Source organism: Equus przewalskii, chromosome 5 (assembly GCF_037783145.1).
Source record: "Equus przewalskii isolate Varuska chromosome 5, EquPr2, whole genome shotgun sequence".
NCBI classification, from domain to species: Eukaryota; Metazoa; Chordata; class Mammalia; order Perissodactyla; family Equidae; genus Equus; species Equus przewalskii.
In genome coordinates this window covers 31,457,858-31,478,933 of record NC_091835.1, presented here as the reverse complement: position 1 = coordinate 31,478,933, position 21,076 = coordinate 31,457,858, and the positions used below count along the sequence as shown (strand labels likewise).

Here is a 21,076-nt window from a genome sequence, read left to right as displayed (position 1 = left end):
CATGTCTCCCTAACTGGCCTCCAGTTTCTACTCTTGCCTCCCTAGCCAAATCTCCAGACAGTGCCCAGAGTGATTTTGTTAACATTTAAGTCACTTTATGTCACGCCTGGTTTGAAACTCTCTGACAGGTTTCCTATCCCACTCGGAGAAAAAAGCCCAAACCCCTATAATCACCTCCATGGCCCTATTCAATCTACCCCATGGCCTGTGACCCTGTCTCTCACTGCTTTTTCACTCCTTTCTAGCTCCTCCAGCCTTGCCGTTCCCTGGATGCTACAGGACAGCACTGCTTCAGGGCCTTTGCACTTGGTGTTTGCCCCCTGCACCCTCAATGGCTCACTCTCTCTCCGCCTTCAGAGCATTACTCCAGCGCCTCTTCTCAGTAACACCCTCCCTGATGACCCTATTTAAAGTACACCCGTACACCCCTAAAATTACCAGTCCCTCCTCCCTGATTTGTTTTTCTCCACAGCACTTCTTCTAACACGACGCATTTTACTCCCTCATCTTGCTTACGCTCTCTCTCGCTCACTCTCGCGCTCTCTCTCTCTCGCTGTCTCTCTCTGTCTCTCGCTGTCTCTCGCTGTCTCTGTCTCTGTCTCTCTCTCTCTCACTGTCTCTCTCTGTCTCTGTCTCTCTCTCTCTCGCTGCTAGAACGGAAACTGCACAAGGGCACTGGGAACTTCCTTTTCGTGCATGACTACTTCCCTGGCGCTCAGAACAGAGCCTGGCGTTTACCAGGAGCTCAATGAATATCCCTTGAATGATTGACTGCCAGCTGAGTGCTCTTGTCTCTAAACCATATCACTTTCCTTGAAGCTTCAGCACCCCCAGAAAAGTGCTGTTTCATCTTGACAGGATGTCCTATACTATTCAAGATGCTAGGCTCTGAGGAAAATCAGACTCACTAGGAGAAATGTCAAAAATGTCAAGAAGGAAAATTTGCCTGAGTACTACCCTAGGTATTTTTAATTTTTGTTACTTTCAATGCATTAGACTCAGTAGTTCCATGGCCATAGGTAGCTCTTGCAGTCTTATAAGAGAATCGCATATAGTCTTATAAACACAGGAGAAAATTAACTGCTGTTATAAATTATATTGCTGACATACAAAACAGTTTATGCCCTGGTTAAATCCAGGTGAATTGTGAGCTGGAAAGACCTAAAAGAGCATCAGAAAGAAGACATGAGAAATAAATAAATGAACAAAAAATATACACATATATCAAACTAACCACATTTCAAATGAAAATAAATAAATGGCTAAACTACATAAAAAGAAGTCAGTTCTACTTGCATAATACATGAATTCATACATGTATTGAATAATTGAATACACGATTGTGTGCGTATGTGAGGAAGATTGGCCCTGAGCTAACATTTGTTGCCAATCTCACTCTTTTTTTCTCTTTGCTTGAGGAAGACTGTCGCTGAGCTAACATCTGTGCCGGTCTTCCTCTATTTTGTATGTGGGAGGCCCCCACAGCATGGTTTGATGAGTGGTGTGTAGGTCCGTCCTGGGATCTGAACCCGCGAACCCTGGGCCACTGAAGCAGAGGGCCTAAAACTTAACCACTCCGCCCCTGGGACAGCCCCAAACACATGAATTTTCTTTTAAAAAGTCTCTGACATTTTGCAGGTGATGCTGGTGAAATCTCGCTCTTATCCTTGATATAAGATCTCCACGATCGACTTGGCAGATTCCTAGTGAGTCCCAAGTTTAAGCCGGTGCTGGGCTGCCCGGGACACGGGGACAATCCCACTCCTGGTTAGCGCAGCAGAGCAACAGGAGGAAACGGATCTCTGCAGATGGCCTTACCCGTGTTCCACTCGTGGCGGCAGCTTCCCCAGGGCAGGTCCACGGCAAAGCTGTTGAAGAGGTAGAAGAGGGCCCAGGCCAGAACGACGATGTAGTAGGTGTTGAGGAGGACGACGATCACCTGGGAGGAGTAGCCGATGCCTGCGGAGGGAGACGACAGAACTGGGCCGGGGACCGAACACACTACCCATCCCTGTTTAGGAGAGGCTTTGCACACGTTGTCTGTGCCCTAAAACAAGAAGTGCTGGGGCCTCGGCTTTGGCTCCCTGCTCCCTCTCCAGGAGCCAGGAGTGTGCGGCAGCACCAATAGCCCTCCTCAGGTCGGGAGAGGACTTTCCTCCCTGCTTCTGCTGCACTACCCAGCTGCCTGTGCACTTCCATCGTGATTAGTTCTGAAAGTTCACTGATTCAAAGTTACTTTTTAAATGTGTAAGACTAAACTTCAAGATTCCAATAGACAATATACCCTGGAATTAGTCTGATAGGTTTCTGAAATAAAAAAACATGTTAAGAGCAGGAACAGACAATTCACATAGGAGAGAATGCAAATAGAGCCTCCCTAATAACTGCAGGTGTGCAAAATGAAACAATAATGAGGTACCATTCTGCGCCTACAGCCCTGGTGAAACTTCTTACAAATGATGTAACAGTGATTTCCAAACTTGTCTGCATATTAGAACTACCTGGGGATATTTAAAAATTCCAAAGCCCAGACCAGACCCCAGACCAACTAAATCACAATCTCTGGGGGTGGGGTACAGGCCTCAGGATGTTTTGAAGGTCCCTGGGTGGTTCCAAAGTGCAGACAATTTTGGGAACCATGGATGACTCAGAGTTGTTAAGATATGGGGGAAAGATGCTTACTCATGTCTAGTGACATGTAAGTCAGTACACTTCCAAGGGGAATATAATAAGCTAGATCAAGAGACATCAATTTGATTGTCCATTTGATGCAATGATCCTAATCCTGGGAATTTATCCTAAAGAAATAATTCCCAAAAAGGGGGGAAAAGCTATCTCAACAAATACACGATAGCAGAATATAGCAATTTTATAAGTAATTGAATATAAGCAAGAAGCCCAAAACAGGGAACTGTTAAGTAAATTATGATATATCTACTTGACGGAAGTTCATGCAATCATTAAATGATTGTTGTGTAGAAAATGGAAAATAATACTAACTGAAAACAGAAAAATACACTGTATATATTCCATATAGTGGATATATAAACTCTACAGAGAGAGAATGAATGAATGAAATAAAATCCCCAAAACTGGAAACAATCCAAACATTCTTCAGTGGGTGAATTAATAAATGAACTGTGGTATAACCACACCATGGAATAGTACTCAGCAATAAAAAATAATGAGCTATTGATGTGAGAACAAGCTGGATGGATCTCAAGGGCATCATGCTGAGCGAAAAAGCCAATCTCAAAATGTTTTACATTGAATGCTTTCATTTATATAACATTCTCAAAATGGCAAAATTATAGTGATAGAGAAAAAATTAGTGGTTGCCAGAGGTTAGGGTTGGGGAGGGGAGGGTTGGTGTGACTATAAAGGGGCAGCATGAGAGAGATCTTTGTGGTGATGAACAATTCTGTATCTTGGTTGTGATGGTAGTTACACAAATCTACAGGTGTGATAAAATTACACAGAGTTATACATAACACACATGGGTGTCCATGCACACTGGTGAAATCTGAATAAGATCTGTGGAGAGTACCAACGTCATTTCCGGGTTTTGATATTGTTCTATACTCATGTAAGATGTTACCATGGCAAAAACTGGATGAAAGGTACATGTGACCTCCCTGTACTATTTTTGCAACTTTCTGTGGATATATAATTATTTCAAAATAGAAACTTAAAGAAAACCCTATAGAGAAATATTGAAATAAAATATTCTAAATTTTAAACAGCTATTGTGTCAAGATGGTAGAATTATTAATGATATTTTTTCTCATTTAAAATTCTATTCTAAAATGTTTTATAATTGATTACATATGTTTTGAAAAATACATGGATTGTAATTAGTCTCTGGGTGATGAACATGATGTAATCTACACAGAATTTGAAATATATTACGATGTACACCTGAAAGTTATATGTTATAATCCAATGTTACTGCAATAAAAAACATAAGGGCTGGCCCTGAGGCTGAGTGGTTAAGTTCGTGTGCTCCACTTTGGCAGCCCGGGGTTTCGCTGGTTCGGATCCTGGATGTGGACATGGCACCCCTCATCAGGCCATGCTGAGGCAGCATCCCACACGCCACAACTAGAAGGATCCAGAACTAAAAAACATACAGCTGTGTACTGGGGAGCTTTGGGGAGAAAAAGAAGGAAAAACAAAAAAGGAGCTTGGCAAAAGTTGTTAGCTCAGGTACCAATCTTTAAAAAATAAATAAATTTTAAAAAAGAAAACTACAAAATCATTGTTATATGTATATTTTAAATATATCGCTAAAATAGCTTCGCACTCTACTTATTTAAGCTAAAGCCGTTGCCCCATCCTCATCCTCATCTTCTCCTCCATTCTCTGATGGACTGGGTGATTAGCTCACAGTGGAGGGGTTAACATAAAGACACAGGGCCTTATCTCAACCAGCACTGCAGCTAAGCCACCCAGTCATTCTGATCAACGTTTATAACCACTAGTGCAGATACCCTTGAATCAGATAGAGCTACTCACCCTCAAAGATGGGGCAGATCTTTCTCCAGGCTGTGATGCTTCCCTGGCTAGTATACTGGCCCAGTGCTGTCTCCAAGAGGAAGACAGGAATGCCACAGGTAAAGAGGAAGATGAGGTAGGGGATGAAAAAGGCACCTGTGGGTGGGAAACAGACTGTCCATTACCTGGCACTAGCCTCCTCATGGTCCACATTCGTCTCCTCCCATTACCACCCCGTACTGCCAGTCAGAATCCCAGGGGTGGGGGACATGCCAAACTGCAGGGGACATCTGTCCAGATGTCTGGAACCATAGCAGAGATCAAGAGTCACCAAGTTACCTAGGACCTAACCAGTCCCTGTTTTCACTCTGAAGTTTCAATCTATACCTACCCAGCTTCGCCCCCATGGAACATCAATTACTGCCTAGATAACACACAGCTGCGGCAACAGCAAGGCGTTCATTGAGTCGTGGATGTCCAGGAGCATTAACCCAGCCCACAGACTGTAATTCTTTTCAAGGCAATGACTGCTCTCAATGTTAGATAGGGACTTTTAGCAGGCTGAAATCAGATTTCCCTTTAGTAATCCTTTCTGCTTCTGTTTTCACAATCATTGGCTGAGACAAGTCTACCAATGCCAGAAATGCTGGTGTTTTCTCCACCATGGACTCTATCTGCTGCCAAAGCATACAGGGGAGTTCACAGAGCACCAGAAGGAGAGAACTACACAGACAGGAAGGTCCAAATACTGGCAGAGTCTTTCAACTGCGTACTGGTCAGCACATGTGTGTGAGGAAACTACCCAAAGTAAGGGAAAGAGCTATTCAAAAAGATTGAGAGTAAGGGTGCTCAGACAGGGCAGAGAAGAGTGCCCGTTCCCACCAGCCAGACTGGATCATCTCAGGATTCACAGGGCATTGGGAAAAGAAGGTGTTTCCTCATAGTGGGGAATATTTAGCCCCAGATTGAGCACAACTCTGGTTCTGCCTAACAAATCTTAAAAGTAAAACCCAAAAGGATCAAATAACTTCACTGGTCCCAGGAAAAAGCTCAACAATATTTATAGAAATACAAAAATACTCAGCAACCAATAAGGAAAAAATCGCCAGGTATGGCATCCAATCAAAAATTACCAGGAAAACAAAGAAGCAGGAAAATATTACTCATAATGAGTAGACAAATCAATCAATTGAACCCAACCCATAACTTACACGTTAGAATAAGCAGATGAGGACATTAAAATAGTTATTATAACTGTATTCCATATGTTCAAAAAGTCAGACAGCGACATGGGAGATATTGAAAAAGACACAAATCAAACTTCTAGAGATGAAAACCACAACGTGTGAGATACGCTGGATGGGACTGACGGTAGATTAATAGCAGAAGAAAAGAACAGTGATCTTGAACCATAAAGTTGAAGCTATCCAAAATAAAACACAAAGAGAAAAAAGAGCTAAAAAAACAACAACAGGTGTCAGTGAGCTGTGGGACAATTTCAAACAACCTGATATAATTGTAGGTGGAGTCCCTGAAGGATATAAAAGAGGGAGAAGGGCCAGAAAAAAATTCGAATAATGGCTAAATTTTTTTCAAATTTGATGAAAACTAGAAATCCACAGATCCAAGAAACTCAATGAGCCCTAAGATAAGAAACATAATGAACACTAGAACAAGGCACATCATAATCAATCAGGCAGAGAGGAATGATGATGCCAGAGAGAAATATGAATCCACACAAAGGAATGAGCAATGTTAAAAATGGTAACTACATACACAGGTAAGCATGTAACAAGTTTTTCTTATTCAAATCTCTTTGAAAGATAATTGACTGGTTAAACAAAAATAATAACAATATATTATGCCAACTGAAATCAGCCAGACTGAGAAAGACAAACACCAGATGTGGAATATAAACAAGTACTGGAACAAAGAAATCAGTTCAGTGGTTACCAGGGGAAGGGGGCTGGGGGGTGGGCACAGGGGGTGAAGGGGAGCACTTACGTGGTGACAGACAAGAAATAATGTACAACTGAAATCTCACATTGATGTAAACTATTATGAACTCAATAACAAACACACAAAATAACAATATAATACGGAGTTTATAATAAATGAAGAAATAAAATGTATGACAACAAGAGCACAAAAGTTGGGAGGAGAGAAATGGAAGTGTATTATTGTAAGGTTCTTTTATGTAAAGTGATACAATGTCACTTGAAGGCAAATTATGCTAAGTTAAAGATGTATGCCACAAAACTGAAAACAATCTCGAAACTAATACAACAAAGAGTTAGGGCTAATAAGCCAACAAAGAAGAAAGCCAACAATGGAATAATAAAAAATATCCCATTAATCTAAAAAAAGGCAGAAGGAGAGGAAAAGGGGAACAAGGAACTGATGGGACAAATAGAAAACAAATAGTAAGATGACAGACTTAAACTTCATCATACGGATAACTGCCTGAAATGTAAGTAGGCTAACTATCCCAAATAAAAGGTAGAGGTGGTCAGATTGGTTTAAAAAAAACTAGCAAGACTCAGCTATATGTTGATTAAAAGAAATGCACTTTAAATATCAAGACAGGAATAGGTTAAAAGTAAAAGGATGGGAAAAGATATGCCATGCTAATCCTAATCAAAAGAAAGTCGGAATGTTTATCCTAACATAACACACTGTAGATTTCAGAGCAAAAAACATTACCAGAGGTAAAGAAGGTCATTTCATAATGATAAAGGGGTTGATTCATCAAGAGGACATAATAAGCCTAAATGCATGTGCACCTAATAAGAGCCTCAAAATATGAAGCAAAAATGACAGAACTGCAGAGAGAAATAGAGCAAATTTTTTCAACTACACAACAAATATTTGCCAAGATAGACGTATTCTGGGCCACAAAACAAATCTCATTAAGTTTCAAAAAATTCAAGTCATACAAAGTATGTTCTTTGACTAAATTAGGAATCAACAAAAGAAATGACCTTGGAGGGGCTGGCTCCGTGGCCGAGTGGTTAAGTTGGAGCGCTCCGCTGCGGTGGCCCAGGGTTCGGATCCTGGGCACGGACACGGCGCCGCTCGTCAGGCCACGTTGAGGCAGCGTCCCACATCCCACAACTAGAAGGACCTGCAACTAAGATATACAACTGTGTACAGTGGGGGGGTTGGGGAGATAGAGCAGAAAGAAAAAAAAAAGATTGGCAACAGTTGTTAGCCCAGGTGCCAATCTTTAAAAAAAAAAAAAAAGAAAAGAAATGACCTTGGAAAAGCCTTAAATATTTAGAAATTAGGTAACACTTCTAAATAACCCATGTGTCAAAGAAGTAATCAAAAGGGAAATTAAAAAGTATTTTGAATTGAATCAAATGAAAACACAATTTATCAAGATCTGTAGGATACTGCTAAAGTAATACTTAGGGGGAGATTTTTAGCAACAAACACCTATTATTATAAAAGAAGGAAAGTCTCAAATCAATGATTTCAGCTTCTACCTTAAGAATGAATAAAATAAAAATAAATTAGACCCAAAGTAAGTCAAAGGAAATTTTAAAAATCAGATGGGAATCAATGAAATGGAAAATAGGAAAACAATAGAGAAAATCAATGAAACCAAAGCTGGTTCTTTGAGATAATCAATAAAAGTGATAAACCTCTAGGAGATACAAATTACTTGTATGACAAATGAGGGCGGTATCATCAGTACAGATTCTATAGATAGTAAAAGGATAATAGGAAAATATATGAACAACTTTATGTCAATAAATGCAACAATTTAGGTAAAATAGACAATTTCCTTGAAAAATACAAACTACCAAAGCTCACTCAAGAAGAAACAGATAACCTGAACAGTCCTTTTTCTATTAAAGAAATTTTTTGTTATTGTTTAAAAACCTTCTCACAAAGAAAACTCCAGGGCCCAATGACTTTCCTGGTGAATTGCCCAAACATTTAAGGAAGAAATAACACCAATTCTACACAAACTCTTCCAGAAAATTTAAGAGGAAGGAAGCCTTCCCAACTCATTCTATAAAGCCAGCATTACTCTAATAACAAAGGCAGACAGAGACACTACAAGAAAAGAAAACTACAGACCAATATGTTTCATGAACATAGATGCAAAATTTCTAAACAAAATGTAAGCAAATCAAATCCAACAATATATAAAAAAGATAATACAATGTGTAGTGGGGGTTATCCAGGAAGACAAGGTTGTTTTAACATTCAAAAACTCAATCAATGTAATTTATTACATTAATAAATTTAAAAAGAAGGACCATATGATCATTTCGATAAATGCAGAAAAAGTATTCAACCAAATCTAACAGCATTTCTGATAAAAACTCTCAGCAAATGATGAATAGAAGGAAAATTCTTCAACCTGATAAAGTGAATCTACAAAAAACGTATAGATAACATCATACTTAGTGGTAAAAGGCTTTTTAACCCCTAAGATCAAGATCAAGATCAAGACAAGGGTGTCTATTCTTACCACTTCTATTCAAAAGTTTTCCTATCAATATTGATTCTAACCAAGGCAATAAGGTAAGAAAAGGAATTAAAAGTTATTCAGATTGGAAAATAAGAAATAAAACTGCCTTATTCACAAATGACATGGTAGTCTCCATAGAAAATTCTTTGGAATCTAAGATAGTCAAACTCATAGAAGCAGAGAGTAGAATAGTGGTTCCCAGGGGCTGAGGAAGGGAAATGGGAAGCTGTTGGTCAAAGTGCACACAGTTTCAGTTATGCAAAAAGAGTAAGTCCTAGGGATCTACTGTACACCACAGTGCCTATAGTTAATAATATCGTATTGTTTTCTTTAAAATTTTCTAAGGAAAATCTTACACTAAGTGTTCTTATCACCAAAAAATTAAAATAAAAAAGAGGGCAGAAGGAAACTTTTGGAGGTGAGAGACATGTTTATGGCATGGATTGAGGTAATGGTTTCACAAGTGTATATTTACCTCCAAACTCATCAAGTTGTATACATTAAAAATTTACAGCTTTTTGTATGTCAATAATGCCTCAATAAAGTTTCTAAAAAGAAAAGAAAAGAAAAGAAAACCCTTTGGAATGTACCAAAGAGCCAGGAGACCAATAAGTTAGTTTAGTAAGATTGCAGGATACCAGACCAGCACACAAAAACCAATTTTATTTCCATACGGTAGCAACAATCATAAATTACAATGTAAGAAATAGTACCATTCATAATAGCATCAAAAAACATCAAGTACTTAGGAATAAATCTGATGAAAGATATGCACACCCACAACTGCAAAACATTGCTGAGAGAAATTAAAGAAGACTAAATAAACGGTGAGGGGTATCACGTTCATGGGTCAGAAGGCTCAATGTTACTAAGAGTCAATTCTTCCCAAATTGATCTACATATTCACAGCAATCCCAGTCAAAATTCCAGACTTTTTAGTAGAAATTGACAAACTGATTCTAAAATACATATGAAAATGCAAACGACCTAAAAGAGCCAAACAACTTTGAAAAAGAACTAAATTGTAGGCTTAACCCCACCTTATTTTTATATTATTATAAAGCTACAGTAATTAAGACAGTGTGGTTTTGGTGTCAAAACAAACAAATAGAACAATAGAACAGAACAGAGTCCAGCAACAGGCCCACACATTTATGGACGACTGATTTTCAACAAAGGTATAAAGGTAATTCATTGGAGAAAAGATAGTTTTTTCAAAAAATTATGCTGGAACAACTGGATATCCATATACACGAAAAAATGCACTTCAATTAATACCTTCATTATATATAAAAATTAACCCAAAATGGATCACAGACCTAAATGTAAAACCTAAAACTACAAAACTTCTGGAGGGAAATGTATGAGACCTTCAGTTAAGCAAAGATTTCTTTCATGTGACACCAAAAGCATGATCCATAAAAGAATAAATTGATAAACTGGACTTTATCAAAATTTAAAACTGCTGCTCTTCAAAAGAACTCTGCTAAGAAAATGAAAAATATGGGCCGGCTCCGTGGCCGAGTGGTTAAGTTTGTGCGCTCCGCTGCGGTGGCCCAGGGTTCGGATCCTGGACATGGCACCGCTCGTCAGGCCACGTTGAGGCGGCGTCCCACATCCCACAACTAGAAGGACCTGCAACTAAGATATACAACTATGCACCTGGGCGGGGTTGGGGGTGGGGGGGGGGGTTGGGAAATAAAGCAGAAAAAAAAAGATTGGCAACAGTTGTTAGCCCAGGTGCCAATCTTAAAAAAAAAAAAAAAGTAAAGAAAAGGAAAAATATAAGACAGAATGAGAAAAAATATTTGCAAAATGCATATTTGATAAAAGACTTGTACTCAGAATTTATAAAGAACTCTCAAAATTCAGTGTAAGAAAACAAACAACCCATTTTTTTAAATGGTCAAAAAATTTGAACAGGTTTTCACCAAAGAAGATATATGGGTTGCAAATAAGCACATGAAAAGATGCTCAACATCATTAGTCATTAGGGAAATACAAATTAAAATGACAATGAGATAATATTACACACCAATTTGAGAAGTTAAAATTAAAAAGACTGACCAAGTATTGGTGAGGATGTGGAAAAACTGGCACTTGCATCCACTGCTGGCAGGAATGTAAAATGGTGCAACCATTTTGGAAAAGTGTTTGGCGGTTTCTTAAAAAGCTAAAAGCGCACCTACGATGTAAACCAGTCATTCCACTCCTAGTATCTACTCAAGGGAAATGAAAGCATGTATTTATACAAAGACTTGTGTCCAGATGTTCTCAGTGGTTTTATCTGTAACAGCTAAAACCTGGAAGCAATCCAAATGTCCATCAACAAGAGAACAGATAAACCAATTGTAGTATACCCACATAAGGGAACACTACTCAGTAATAACAAGGAACGAACTACTGATACTCAAAAAATCTCAAAATAATTATGCTGAGCGAAAGAATCCAGATAAAGTACATACAGCAAGATTCCATTTATATAAAATTCTAAGAAATGCAAACTAATGTGCAGCGACAGAAAATAACCTAAGCATTGGTCAACAGGTGCATGGATAAAGAAAATGTGGGGGCATATATATAGATAGATAGATGCACATGTATAGATATACATATACACGTGTATAGAGATATATATACACACACATACACACAATGAAATACTATTTTGTCATAAAAAAAGAAGGAAATTCTGCCTTTTGAGACAACAGAGAAAGACCTCAAGGGCATTATTCTAAGTAAAATAAGTCAGAGAAAGAGAAATACTATATGATCTCACTTACATGTAGACTCTAAAAAAGCCAAACTCATGGAAATAGAGAGTAGGACGGTGGTTGTCAGAGGCTAGGGGGTGGGAGAAATGGGGAGATACTGGTCAAAGGCTATAAACTTCCAGCCATTAAGATGAGTAAGTTCTGGGGATCTAATGTACAGCTTGGTGACTATAGTGAATTATACTGTACTATACACTTGAAAGTTAAGAGAGTAGATCTTAAATGTTATCACCACACACACACAAAATGGTAATTATGTGAGGGAACAGAAGTGTTAACTAACCTTATTGTGGTAATCATTTCACAATATGTGAGTGTATTAAATCATCACATTGTACACCTTAAACTTATATTATATATCAATAACATACCAATAAAGCTGTAATATATATATATTTCAAAAAAACAGGTCTGTGGTTGCATTGGGATGGGGTAGCAGAGGTCAGAGTTGAAATAAAGGAACAGGAGGAAATTTTGTGAAGTGACAGATATGTTCATTATCTTGAGGCAATGGTTTCAAGGGTGTATAGATATGTCAAAATTTACTAAATTGTACACTTTAAATATGTGCAATTTATTGTACGTCAATTATATCTTTTTTTTTTTTTTTAAAGATTTTATTTTTTCTTTTTATCCCCAAAGCCCCCCGGTACATAGTTGTGTATTCTTCGTTGTGGGTTCTTCTAGTTGTGGCATGTGGGACGCTGCCTCAGCGTGGTCTGATGAGCAGTGCCATGTCCGCGCCCAGGATTCGAACTAACGAAACACTGGGCCGCCTGCAGCGGAGCGTGCAAACTTAACCACTCGGCCACGGGGCCAGCCCCTGTAAGTCAATTATATCTTAATAAAACTGTTTCACGGGCCACCCGGTGGCACAGCGGTTAAGTGTACACATTCCACTTTGGCGGCCTGGGGTTCACCAGTTTGGATCCCGGGTGTGGACATGGCACCACTTGGCAAGCCATGCTGTGGTAGGCATCCCACATGTAAAGTAGAGGAAGATGGGCACGGATGTGAGCTCAGGGCCAGTCTTCCTCAGTAAAAAGGAGGATTGGCGGCAGATGTCAGCTCAGGGTTAATCTTCCTCAAAAAAAAAAAAAAACTGTTTCAAGCAAAAGTTAATGGGGTCTAGCGTTCTCTAGTTCTTCACCTTCCAAACCTCTGGCATGTAGTCCACACATCCATAATTCAGGCACTGAGGGAAACACTTGATTACCTCAAGGAGAAAGAAATAAAGATCGTAAACAATGCAGGCTAATAAGTGCATAAGTCAATCCAAGACTTTTTGGGCAGGAGTGGAAAATTAGGGAAGAGAGAGCCCCATAGCTTATGTGAACAGTCACTGATGAGGGTTGGAAACATTGCAGTAACGGAGAGAGAGAGAGAAAAGAAAGAGAGAAGAGAGGATAAAAGAGAGAGACAGGATAGAGAGCGAACTGAGTTTTCCGCCTAGGTCAAGCCTCTCCTCCACATCTGTATGCTCCTTGCTCTTTCCCAACAAACCAAGCCAATGTTTAACAGCACTGGGTCCTATGGTCAGCTCTGTTCCCCTCCTTCTCTCCCTCTTTGAGCACCTGGGCAGCATGCCACAAGGGACAAGGTCCACATCCACCAGGCAGGGCCACTGGCCTAAAAGTGGGGAAGTTGTGAGGGGCAGAATGGAACCCAAGGACCCAGGTGCAGACTGGGGAGTCCTATAGGGCAGTCTGCCTCTTTTCCCACCCAAGCCCCAGGCGCCACCACTGAAAAATGGAGTTAGTCCTGGAGATGAAGGATGGAGTTCACAGTTACCTGCTCCCGCGTATGCCCCACGTTAGTCTCTTCCCCACAATTCTAAAATGTCCCGGCATTTTTCCCTACAGAATGGGAGAGACCACATGCCCATCCTAGAAGGAATCATTCTGCTGGCCACTCTTCTTAAAAGGAGCACACTGTGTAATGTCACCTGTAATGTTCCAGGTGACATTTTTTAAGACACAAACTAATGATAGTCCACATGAGCAACACAGCAGTGAGCATACATGAACAGTTATATGCTCTAATCAACACTAATCTGACCAATACTGGGCACTGAGTAATTAACCAAAAACAGTAACAAATGGTCACGCGCTACTAAAATAAGTATTACTCTCATACGAAGAAAAGCGCTCCTCGTTTCTCTTTGTTCTTTAGCACCTACAAATAGCATCAAGGGGAAGAGTCTTCCGTGATGCCAGGTGCCATTTCTCCCCTTTACATTGGTGTCTATGCGCTCTCTCCCTACAGTCTGGAGCTGAGTTTTACTGTGTTGCTGCCCTTCCCCCACAGTCCTTCCCCTCTAAGATCCCTATTTCTGAGAGGTCCAGCTGTGCTACACTCATGGAGTCTCCAGTCCCAGGTATTCTGGGTGTTGAGGAACTCAGTCTGTCAGCAGCCAGGTTCCAAGGAGCTGGAGGGGTGTCATCTGGAAGCCCGTGTTCTGAAGCACCAGGATCTGGGTGTTTGGAGACTGAAGATCAGAAGGGAGGAGGGCTTGGACAGGACAGGGAAGAAAGGAGCATCGGTGGTCACACAAGGCGGTCTCTAGCTGCTGTTCTAAGACTGGCAGAAACCAAAGATTCTCAGCATAGGTGACCTCCGCCCCCAGTTTTCAACAACCGATTTAGAAATGAAGTATAAAATGATTGGCAGATGATCTGTTTTGTCTGGGCTGAGACTGGCAGGCAACTCACTTAAATTCCCTCCTGGCAGAGTTGCATCCTATTGCCGAAACCCCCTCCTACCACCTTCTCCTGCATCATGCCTCTCAGCTTACCCAGTCTCCTCATCCCCACAGCTAGCGCTTTAGCTGGACAGGCCCTGGAGAAAGACCAGGTTTGCTCTCCCTCCTGGGAGTTGAGGGTGGAGAGCTGGGGAAAGAGTTCAAATGTGCAGCTTCTTTAGCAACTTCACCAGTCATGAGACCTATCCCCAACATCGCTGGACACACTGGGCACTATACTACCATGCAGCACTCACGTTGCTTATTTCCACTCCAGAGGGAGAATACAGAAAGAAGAGATGAATTTCATCCACTCCTGAGTTTTGCCCATATATATTTCCCTATTTCCAATCTTTCCCTCCTGCATTATCTTAAACTTATTGCAACCAGTCTTTGCCCCAGCACGCTACTGCAACTGCTCTTACAATGTCACCAATGCTGCTAAACCCAACGATCAATTCTCATTCCTCGTCTTTCTTAACCTTTCAGCAGCAGTTGATGTAGTTATCTCTCCCTCCTCCCTGATACCATTGCTTTACTTGCCTTCCAAATACCCCATTCTCTTGGTTTTCATCCTACTTTACTGGTTTCTCTCCCTCTGTCTATTTTGCTGGTTCCTCCCCTTCTCCCAGATCTTTTTTCTTTTTTTTTTTGAGGAAGATTAACCCTGAGCTGACTGCTGCCAATCCTCCTCTTTTTGCTGAGGAAGACTGGCCCTGAGCTAACACCCATACACATCTTCCTCTACTTTATATGTGGGACGCCTACCACAGCATGGCTTGCCAAGCGGTGCCACGTCTGCACCCGGATCCAAACCGGGGAATCCCGGGCCGCCGAAGCAGAACGCGTGCACTTAACCACTGCGCCACCGGGCCGGCCCCTCTCCCAGATGTTTTAAGCTCCTTGATCTCTTTTCTTATACCATCAAAATCCAATGACTTTCAAGCTTATATCTCCAGTCCAGATCTCTCTCACAAACTCTGGACTCACACACACGACTGCCTAGCTGACAGCTCTACTTGGATATCTGATAGATGTCTCAACTCAACGTTCCCAAAACTCAGCTCCTTATTTTCCTCCTAAAACCTGCACCTCTCATAGACTTTCACATCTCAACAAACAGCAACTCCTTCCTACTACCTGCTCAGGCTAAAATCCTTGGATTGCTTAGACCAAGTGGTAGCAGTGGAGGTGATGAGAAGTGTCAGATTCTGCATATTTCACGTGGGGTCTCCAGTCCGAGATATTCTGGGTGTGGAGGAATTCATTCCATTGGCAGTCAGGGTCCAGGCAGCTGGAGAGGGTCCAGCCGAAGGCCCATGTTCTACAGGACCCAGGATCTGGGTATGTGGGTAGAGCCAACAGTTATGACAGAAAGAAGCGAATCAAGGATGACTCTGAGATTTTTAGCCTTGTAGCTGGTCTCCTCTGCCCTTACTCCTCTACTGTCAGTTCTCAACATAGAAGCCATAGAGATTATTTTAGAATCTAAGATCATGCCACTCCTTCTCAAAACCCTGCTGTGACTCCCCTCATCACTAGAGTAAAAGCCAAAGTCTTCCCGTAGCTGACCAGGACCCACATGATCTGCCACTGCCACCCTATTTACTTCTCTCACCTCACCTTCCACTTACTGCCCTCCTGGCAGCTCGGCTAAGAAGCCAGTCAGCCTCTTGCTTTAGGACCATTAAGCTTTTTGTTTCGTCTGCCTGGAGCACTTTCACCCCCATTGTCTACTTGGTCAGCATCCTCACTCCTGGCAAGGCTTTGCTCAAATGTTCTCAACGTGACGGCCCTCCTCTCACTCTTGATCCCCTTTACCCACCTCTACTCGGTTTTCTTCCATAGCACTTATTAGCTTCTGATACATTATATAATTTTCCTATTTACTATATTTATTGTTTATTGGCTGTCTCTCTTTTTTAGAATGTAAGTCCCAAGAGGACAGGGAACTGGTCTGTTTCGTTTATAGGTGTATCCCAACCACTTACGATAATTTCTGGCACATGGTAGGCCCTCAGTATGTAGTTGTTGTTGAATGACACAGTCAGGGGCAGGACTTGGTTGGCCCCATGCTGGGGCCACTGACTGACACTGGACACTCTAGAAAGCCATCAGGATGAGGAAGGTGCTTGTGGTGGACTGGCCACAGGTCCTGGACAGCAGGGAGGGTATTTACCTAGGAGATGATTGAGGCCGCGTCCCTCCCATCCATCTCCCTAAAAAGCCTACCAGTTGCACCTGATTTTGAATGGGCTTCTTTGCACCACCTTCTCAGCTTCTCTGGTTTTCAACTATAATGTTCAACTGTTGCCTGTTCTTCCGTCATATTCTTGCCTCAGCCCTTTCCCTGCACTGGAACTCACTTTAAACTAGATCTGCCAAATGTAAAAGCTGGAAGGAACCAAAGAAGACATCACTTGTAACTTTAGTTTGAAACTAAAATTACACTTTGGGGACTTTTTCATCTCTGACCTTGCCGTTGAACAAATATTAACAATAATAAAGTCCCAGCTTATCCCAACCCCACCTCACCCCAAGCACAAAAGTGGCTATTCAAAGCTATGAAGCTAGAGAGAGGGCCCATGAGCAGGCTGACAGCATACGTGACCTGAGCATTGTACACCCAGAGCAGCCCAGCATCGTTCTCCAGAACTCGCTCAGAGTATTTCTCTCATCCCCGAGGAGTCCAAGCCCCAATCTGAGAAACACGGGTTTAAATAAAATGACTAGCCAGGGAGGAAAAGGGTCAAACCAATCTAACTGGTCTCCATTGTCCTCACCCTCCTTCCCCACATTAGCAGCAAAGGATCCTATCATAAAGATGCTTCAGTCTCTTCTTTGACAAAGAGACAGATGACAAGATGAAGTGTTAGGGCCCATTCTCTGTAGGAGCTTGTTTTCCTTGGGAGGCGAGGGGAGTTAAATGTCGACAGAAGGCTTAAACCACTGGGAACACCAAAAAACAGAAAAATAGGTATGTCTAGGTTCCTCTAATGACCATACGTATCTTTGGTTAGTCCCCCTTACCTTGGCAAAGGAACGTTTCCATTAATTCACCCAGTGGCCCTGGATGACATGCCCTTCAGAGCAAACCTGGGCATTAGCCTCCAGCTCCAGAGCCCCTCAGAAACACTTCCCTCCAGCTGCTGTTGTCCATCAAGGAAAAGAGAAGAGGCATTCTAAGGCCCTGAGCTTGATCAAGGAGGAGATTATGGGTGGTGGTGTACGGACTAAATAAAGAGAACTTGACAGGATCCAGGACCCCTAAAAATGTCTCCACTATCAACTGGGATCAGCAGTGCTGGTAGGCAGGCTCTATCCAGGGAGGAAGAAGCCACAGCATCCACCCTCCTGCCTCCAGCTTCCCCTACAAGCACCCATGTGAAAAAACAAGGGCCACAGATGCTCTTTTCTTCCCGGGCCTGCATTTCCACCCAGACATAGTCACACATTTCCATGCCTGCACCAATTTACCACAGCGCCCTGAGGCAGAGCTCAGACCCAAATATGGCCAGACAGCCTCACCTCAACAGAGTAAGTCCCACGGTCCCCCTGCTCCTGTCACTGCTCCCTTTTACTTCCCTTTCTTCAGCCCAGTAGGTTTGAAGTAGACCTGGAAATCACTCTCTCCCACCTCTTTGTGCCTTTCCTGCTAATTCCTACACCAACCTTTACCCAATTCCAGAGAGGCTTGGGGAAAGCGGTTCATCTCTTAATCTTTCTGCCACGTGAGAAGCTAAGCTGGTTACTAGGTTCCAGATACAGGGTCCCAATGCCCAGCTTAGGCCCCAGACTCCTTCTCCTCCCTGGACCAGCCCCATCCCTTCACCCAGTGCTTTGAAGGGCGAGATTTCAGGCCTAAACTCCTAAACAAGCATGTGGGGTGTCCAGAGCTAGTTTCAAAGTGGGAAGACCTCCTTCTTTCCCTCACAGTGCAGACTGAGCAAAGTCCTGTGATTTCAGGCTGCTGGCCAGAAATTCCTGGTGAGAAAGGACATATCAGCCCATTCCCACCCCTCTGGAAAAACATAATTTCCAACTCCAAGGCCAATCCCTAAATGCTGCAGTACTGAGAATAAGACTCCATGGCTCAGAGCATCTCTCTGTCCACCCACCTCCACTCTGTGTCATGTGCTTTCTCTTTCCAAAACTATTGTGAGACTGAGCTTAATGCATGTGGAGGCTCCTGCTCACCTGCGAAAGGATAGGGGTTGCACTAGGGTGCCCTCCAACATTTGTGACCGTGAAATTACCACTCCACTCAGAATTTTCCCCCATGACCTACCTCTGCATTCCCCTTTCTTCCCACTTAGACTGCAGCCTCACTTCAAAACCACACCTAGGAGCCCCAACCTCTATAAGCTTTACCCACCAACAAGGAGATCTTCCTAACCTGCCCAGCCAAAACACTTTAGGATCTGGGAAGTCCCTCTGGGGCTTCCCACAAAGATCTGGGATTCCTTGAAGGGGAGTTAGTTGTAGGAAAATTACCACCACTGCTGTGGGGGTAGCAGTTACCCCAGGGGCCTAGAATGGAGGGTTGAGAAGCCAGTAAAGACCTAGTAAAGAGTTAGAGTCAATGCTCCCCACACGTATTTTCAGTGGAAAATTTTCAAAGGAAGAGCCACTAGTATCAAAGGTTATGACACTGGTGGGAGTCGGGTAATGAACGGCTTAGGGAATGTCATGGTGCCAGCAGAGGAGGGGGAAGACACAAAGCCATGGCTTAGGGGTCTCAAGACGACAGGACAGTTTGGTATCAACATCATCTTCAACATCTACCATTTAAGCACTTTACATACACTATCTCTAATCCTTACAACAACCTTGAAGGGTAGGCATTACTATCTCAATTTACAGGAGCAGCAATTGAGGCTCTGAGGGCTTAACTAACTTGCCCAAGATTACACAGAGAATCAGTAGCAAAGCCAGAATCCAAACTGTGATCCATCTGGTTCCAAGGCTATATTCATATTTCTATGATGCCACCCTACAATAGAAAACCCCCTGGAGAAGTCAGATGAGCTGTCTAGGTCTCAGTCTCATGCAATGTCCTTAATGACTTCTAAGGGTCTTTCCAATTCCAGCATTCTGTGTGTCTATGGGACTCTCTGGAGGGGCAGAAGGTGAGGAGATGGAGATGTCCTCCTTGCAGGGGTGGCTGGGGTGGCGCAATGGCTCTCACCTCCCCCATTTTTGTAGCAGAGATAGGGAAACCTCCAGACGTTGCCTAGGCCAATGATCTCCCCGGCCACTGACAGCACAAACTCCATCTTGTTGTTCCACTGCCCCCGTTCCAGGTTGCCATCCTCCGCCTTTTCCACAACTGGGTACACTGGTTTTGTCTCTCCATTACTGGTTGTGCCTGAGACCCTGCTATCCATCCCACCTGGAAAACAAGCAGGGCGCTCTGTTACTGTTAGAACCCTGGAAGGAAAGCCTTCCCCCTTTCTTCACCAGCAAATTCCCAAGGGAATAAATACACTGGAAGAGATGAATTCCTACTCCCTTGTCTATAGACCCATGTCCTCCTTAACGTCTATTATTGGTAAAGGTGGATAACAGCTGCTGAGAATAAAGGTTCCTTTCCTGTTTCAGGAAGAAAGCACTGACACTGACATACAGACACTGCTTCCATCAAGCAGGTTCTCCTGGGTTGGGGCTTGTAGCAGTGGAAGAATTCACATAGCCCCTGGGTTGTCTAAGTTCTCCCTGCCATCCTACAACTATCCTTGTCTGTAGTAGCACGTGCTTCAGTTTTCCCCATTCTCTATGCTTGGGACAGGTGAAAGGGTGGGATTTTTATACATGCTCAGAGCCACCAATTTTCCTTGCAGGCATTTACTCTAAGGAAATAATTGTGACTGTGGGTACAGATTTGGCATTGAGGATGTTCAGTGTTTATAACAGCAAAAAATGAGAAAGTACATAGATGTTCAGAAACGGTAAATAGGTTAACAAATTTGGCACATACAAATACTATATAATCATTAAAAATTGTATAGCAGAAGAAAGTGTAATGAAATGAAAAAGTGTTCATAATATGTGAAGTGAAAATAGCTATAAAATAGCACATACAATATGATTATGCTTGAAAAACATTTCATAAAGTATTTGCATGCATTGAAAGATTAGGCTATGTGCCAAAATGTTTCTCTCGGTAGTTGGATTATGGGAATATTTTCCTTATCTATATTTCCTACATTTTTGTCAAAGAGCATGTCGTTTTATTTTGTAATATGAAAATAAAAGCTAGTTTTTAAAAAAGTATTCCAAAGGAATGAGAGGGTGAGTGAGCCCAGGGTCTCTGAACAAGATGAGTCCAGCTACTCCCTTCATCTCTCTCCGAAATCAGCATAAGAAAAAGGTGAAGTATGGGCTCTTTTCCTTTTGGTGACGAATTTCCACTTTGTAAATAAGGAAGCTGCAGCTCAGAGAGGTAAAATAATAGATCTGCTGCCGCAGAGCTAGTAAACAGCACAGCCAGGACTTGAATCCCCTCTGTCCCCGCTCTTTTAACTCCCTCTCTTGATTCCCTCGGCTGCCGAGATTTATCAGCATGCCTAATATAAGCATCTT

At 42.2% G+C, this 21,076-nt stretch overlaps 1 protein-coding gene across 13 annotated transcripts in view; it reads right to left on the bottom strand.

The window, feature by feature from the left end:
- SLC6A13 (solute carrier family 6 member 13) overlaps window positions 1-21,076 on the bottom strand; it is a 38,648-nt gene that overhangs the window by 16,108 nt on the left and 1,464 nt on the right. For 7 of the 13 annotated variants that reach the window (XR_011540245.1, XM_070620457.1, XM_008543549.2 and 4 more), the window contains 4 exons: window positions 19,683-19,886; window positions 12,905-12,970; window positions 4,516-4,650; window positions 1,819-1,959 (listed from right to left, as the gene is read on the bottom strand). Coding sequence is in view for 11 of the 13 variants with exons in the window: in XM_070620457.1 (XP_070476558.1) it covers window positions 1,819-1,959; window positions 4,516-4,650; window positions 12,905-12,970; window positions 19,683-19,881 (541 nt within the window). In the remaining 2 variants the exon portion in view is untranslated. The remainder of the gene's footprint in view (window positions 1-1,818; window positions 1,960-4,515; window positions 4,651-12,904; window positions 12,971-19,682; window positions 19,887-21,076) is intronic. The other 6 variants (XR_011540246.1, XM_070620459.1, XM_008543553.2 and 3 more) reach the window with 1 other exon arrangement.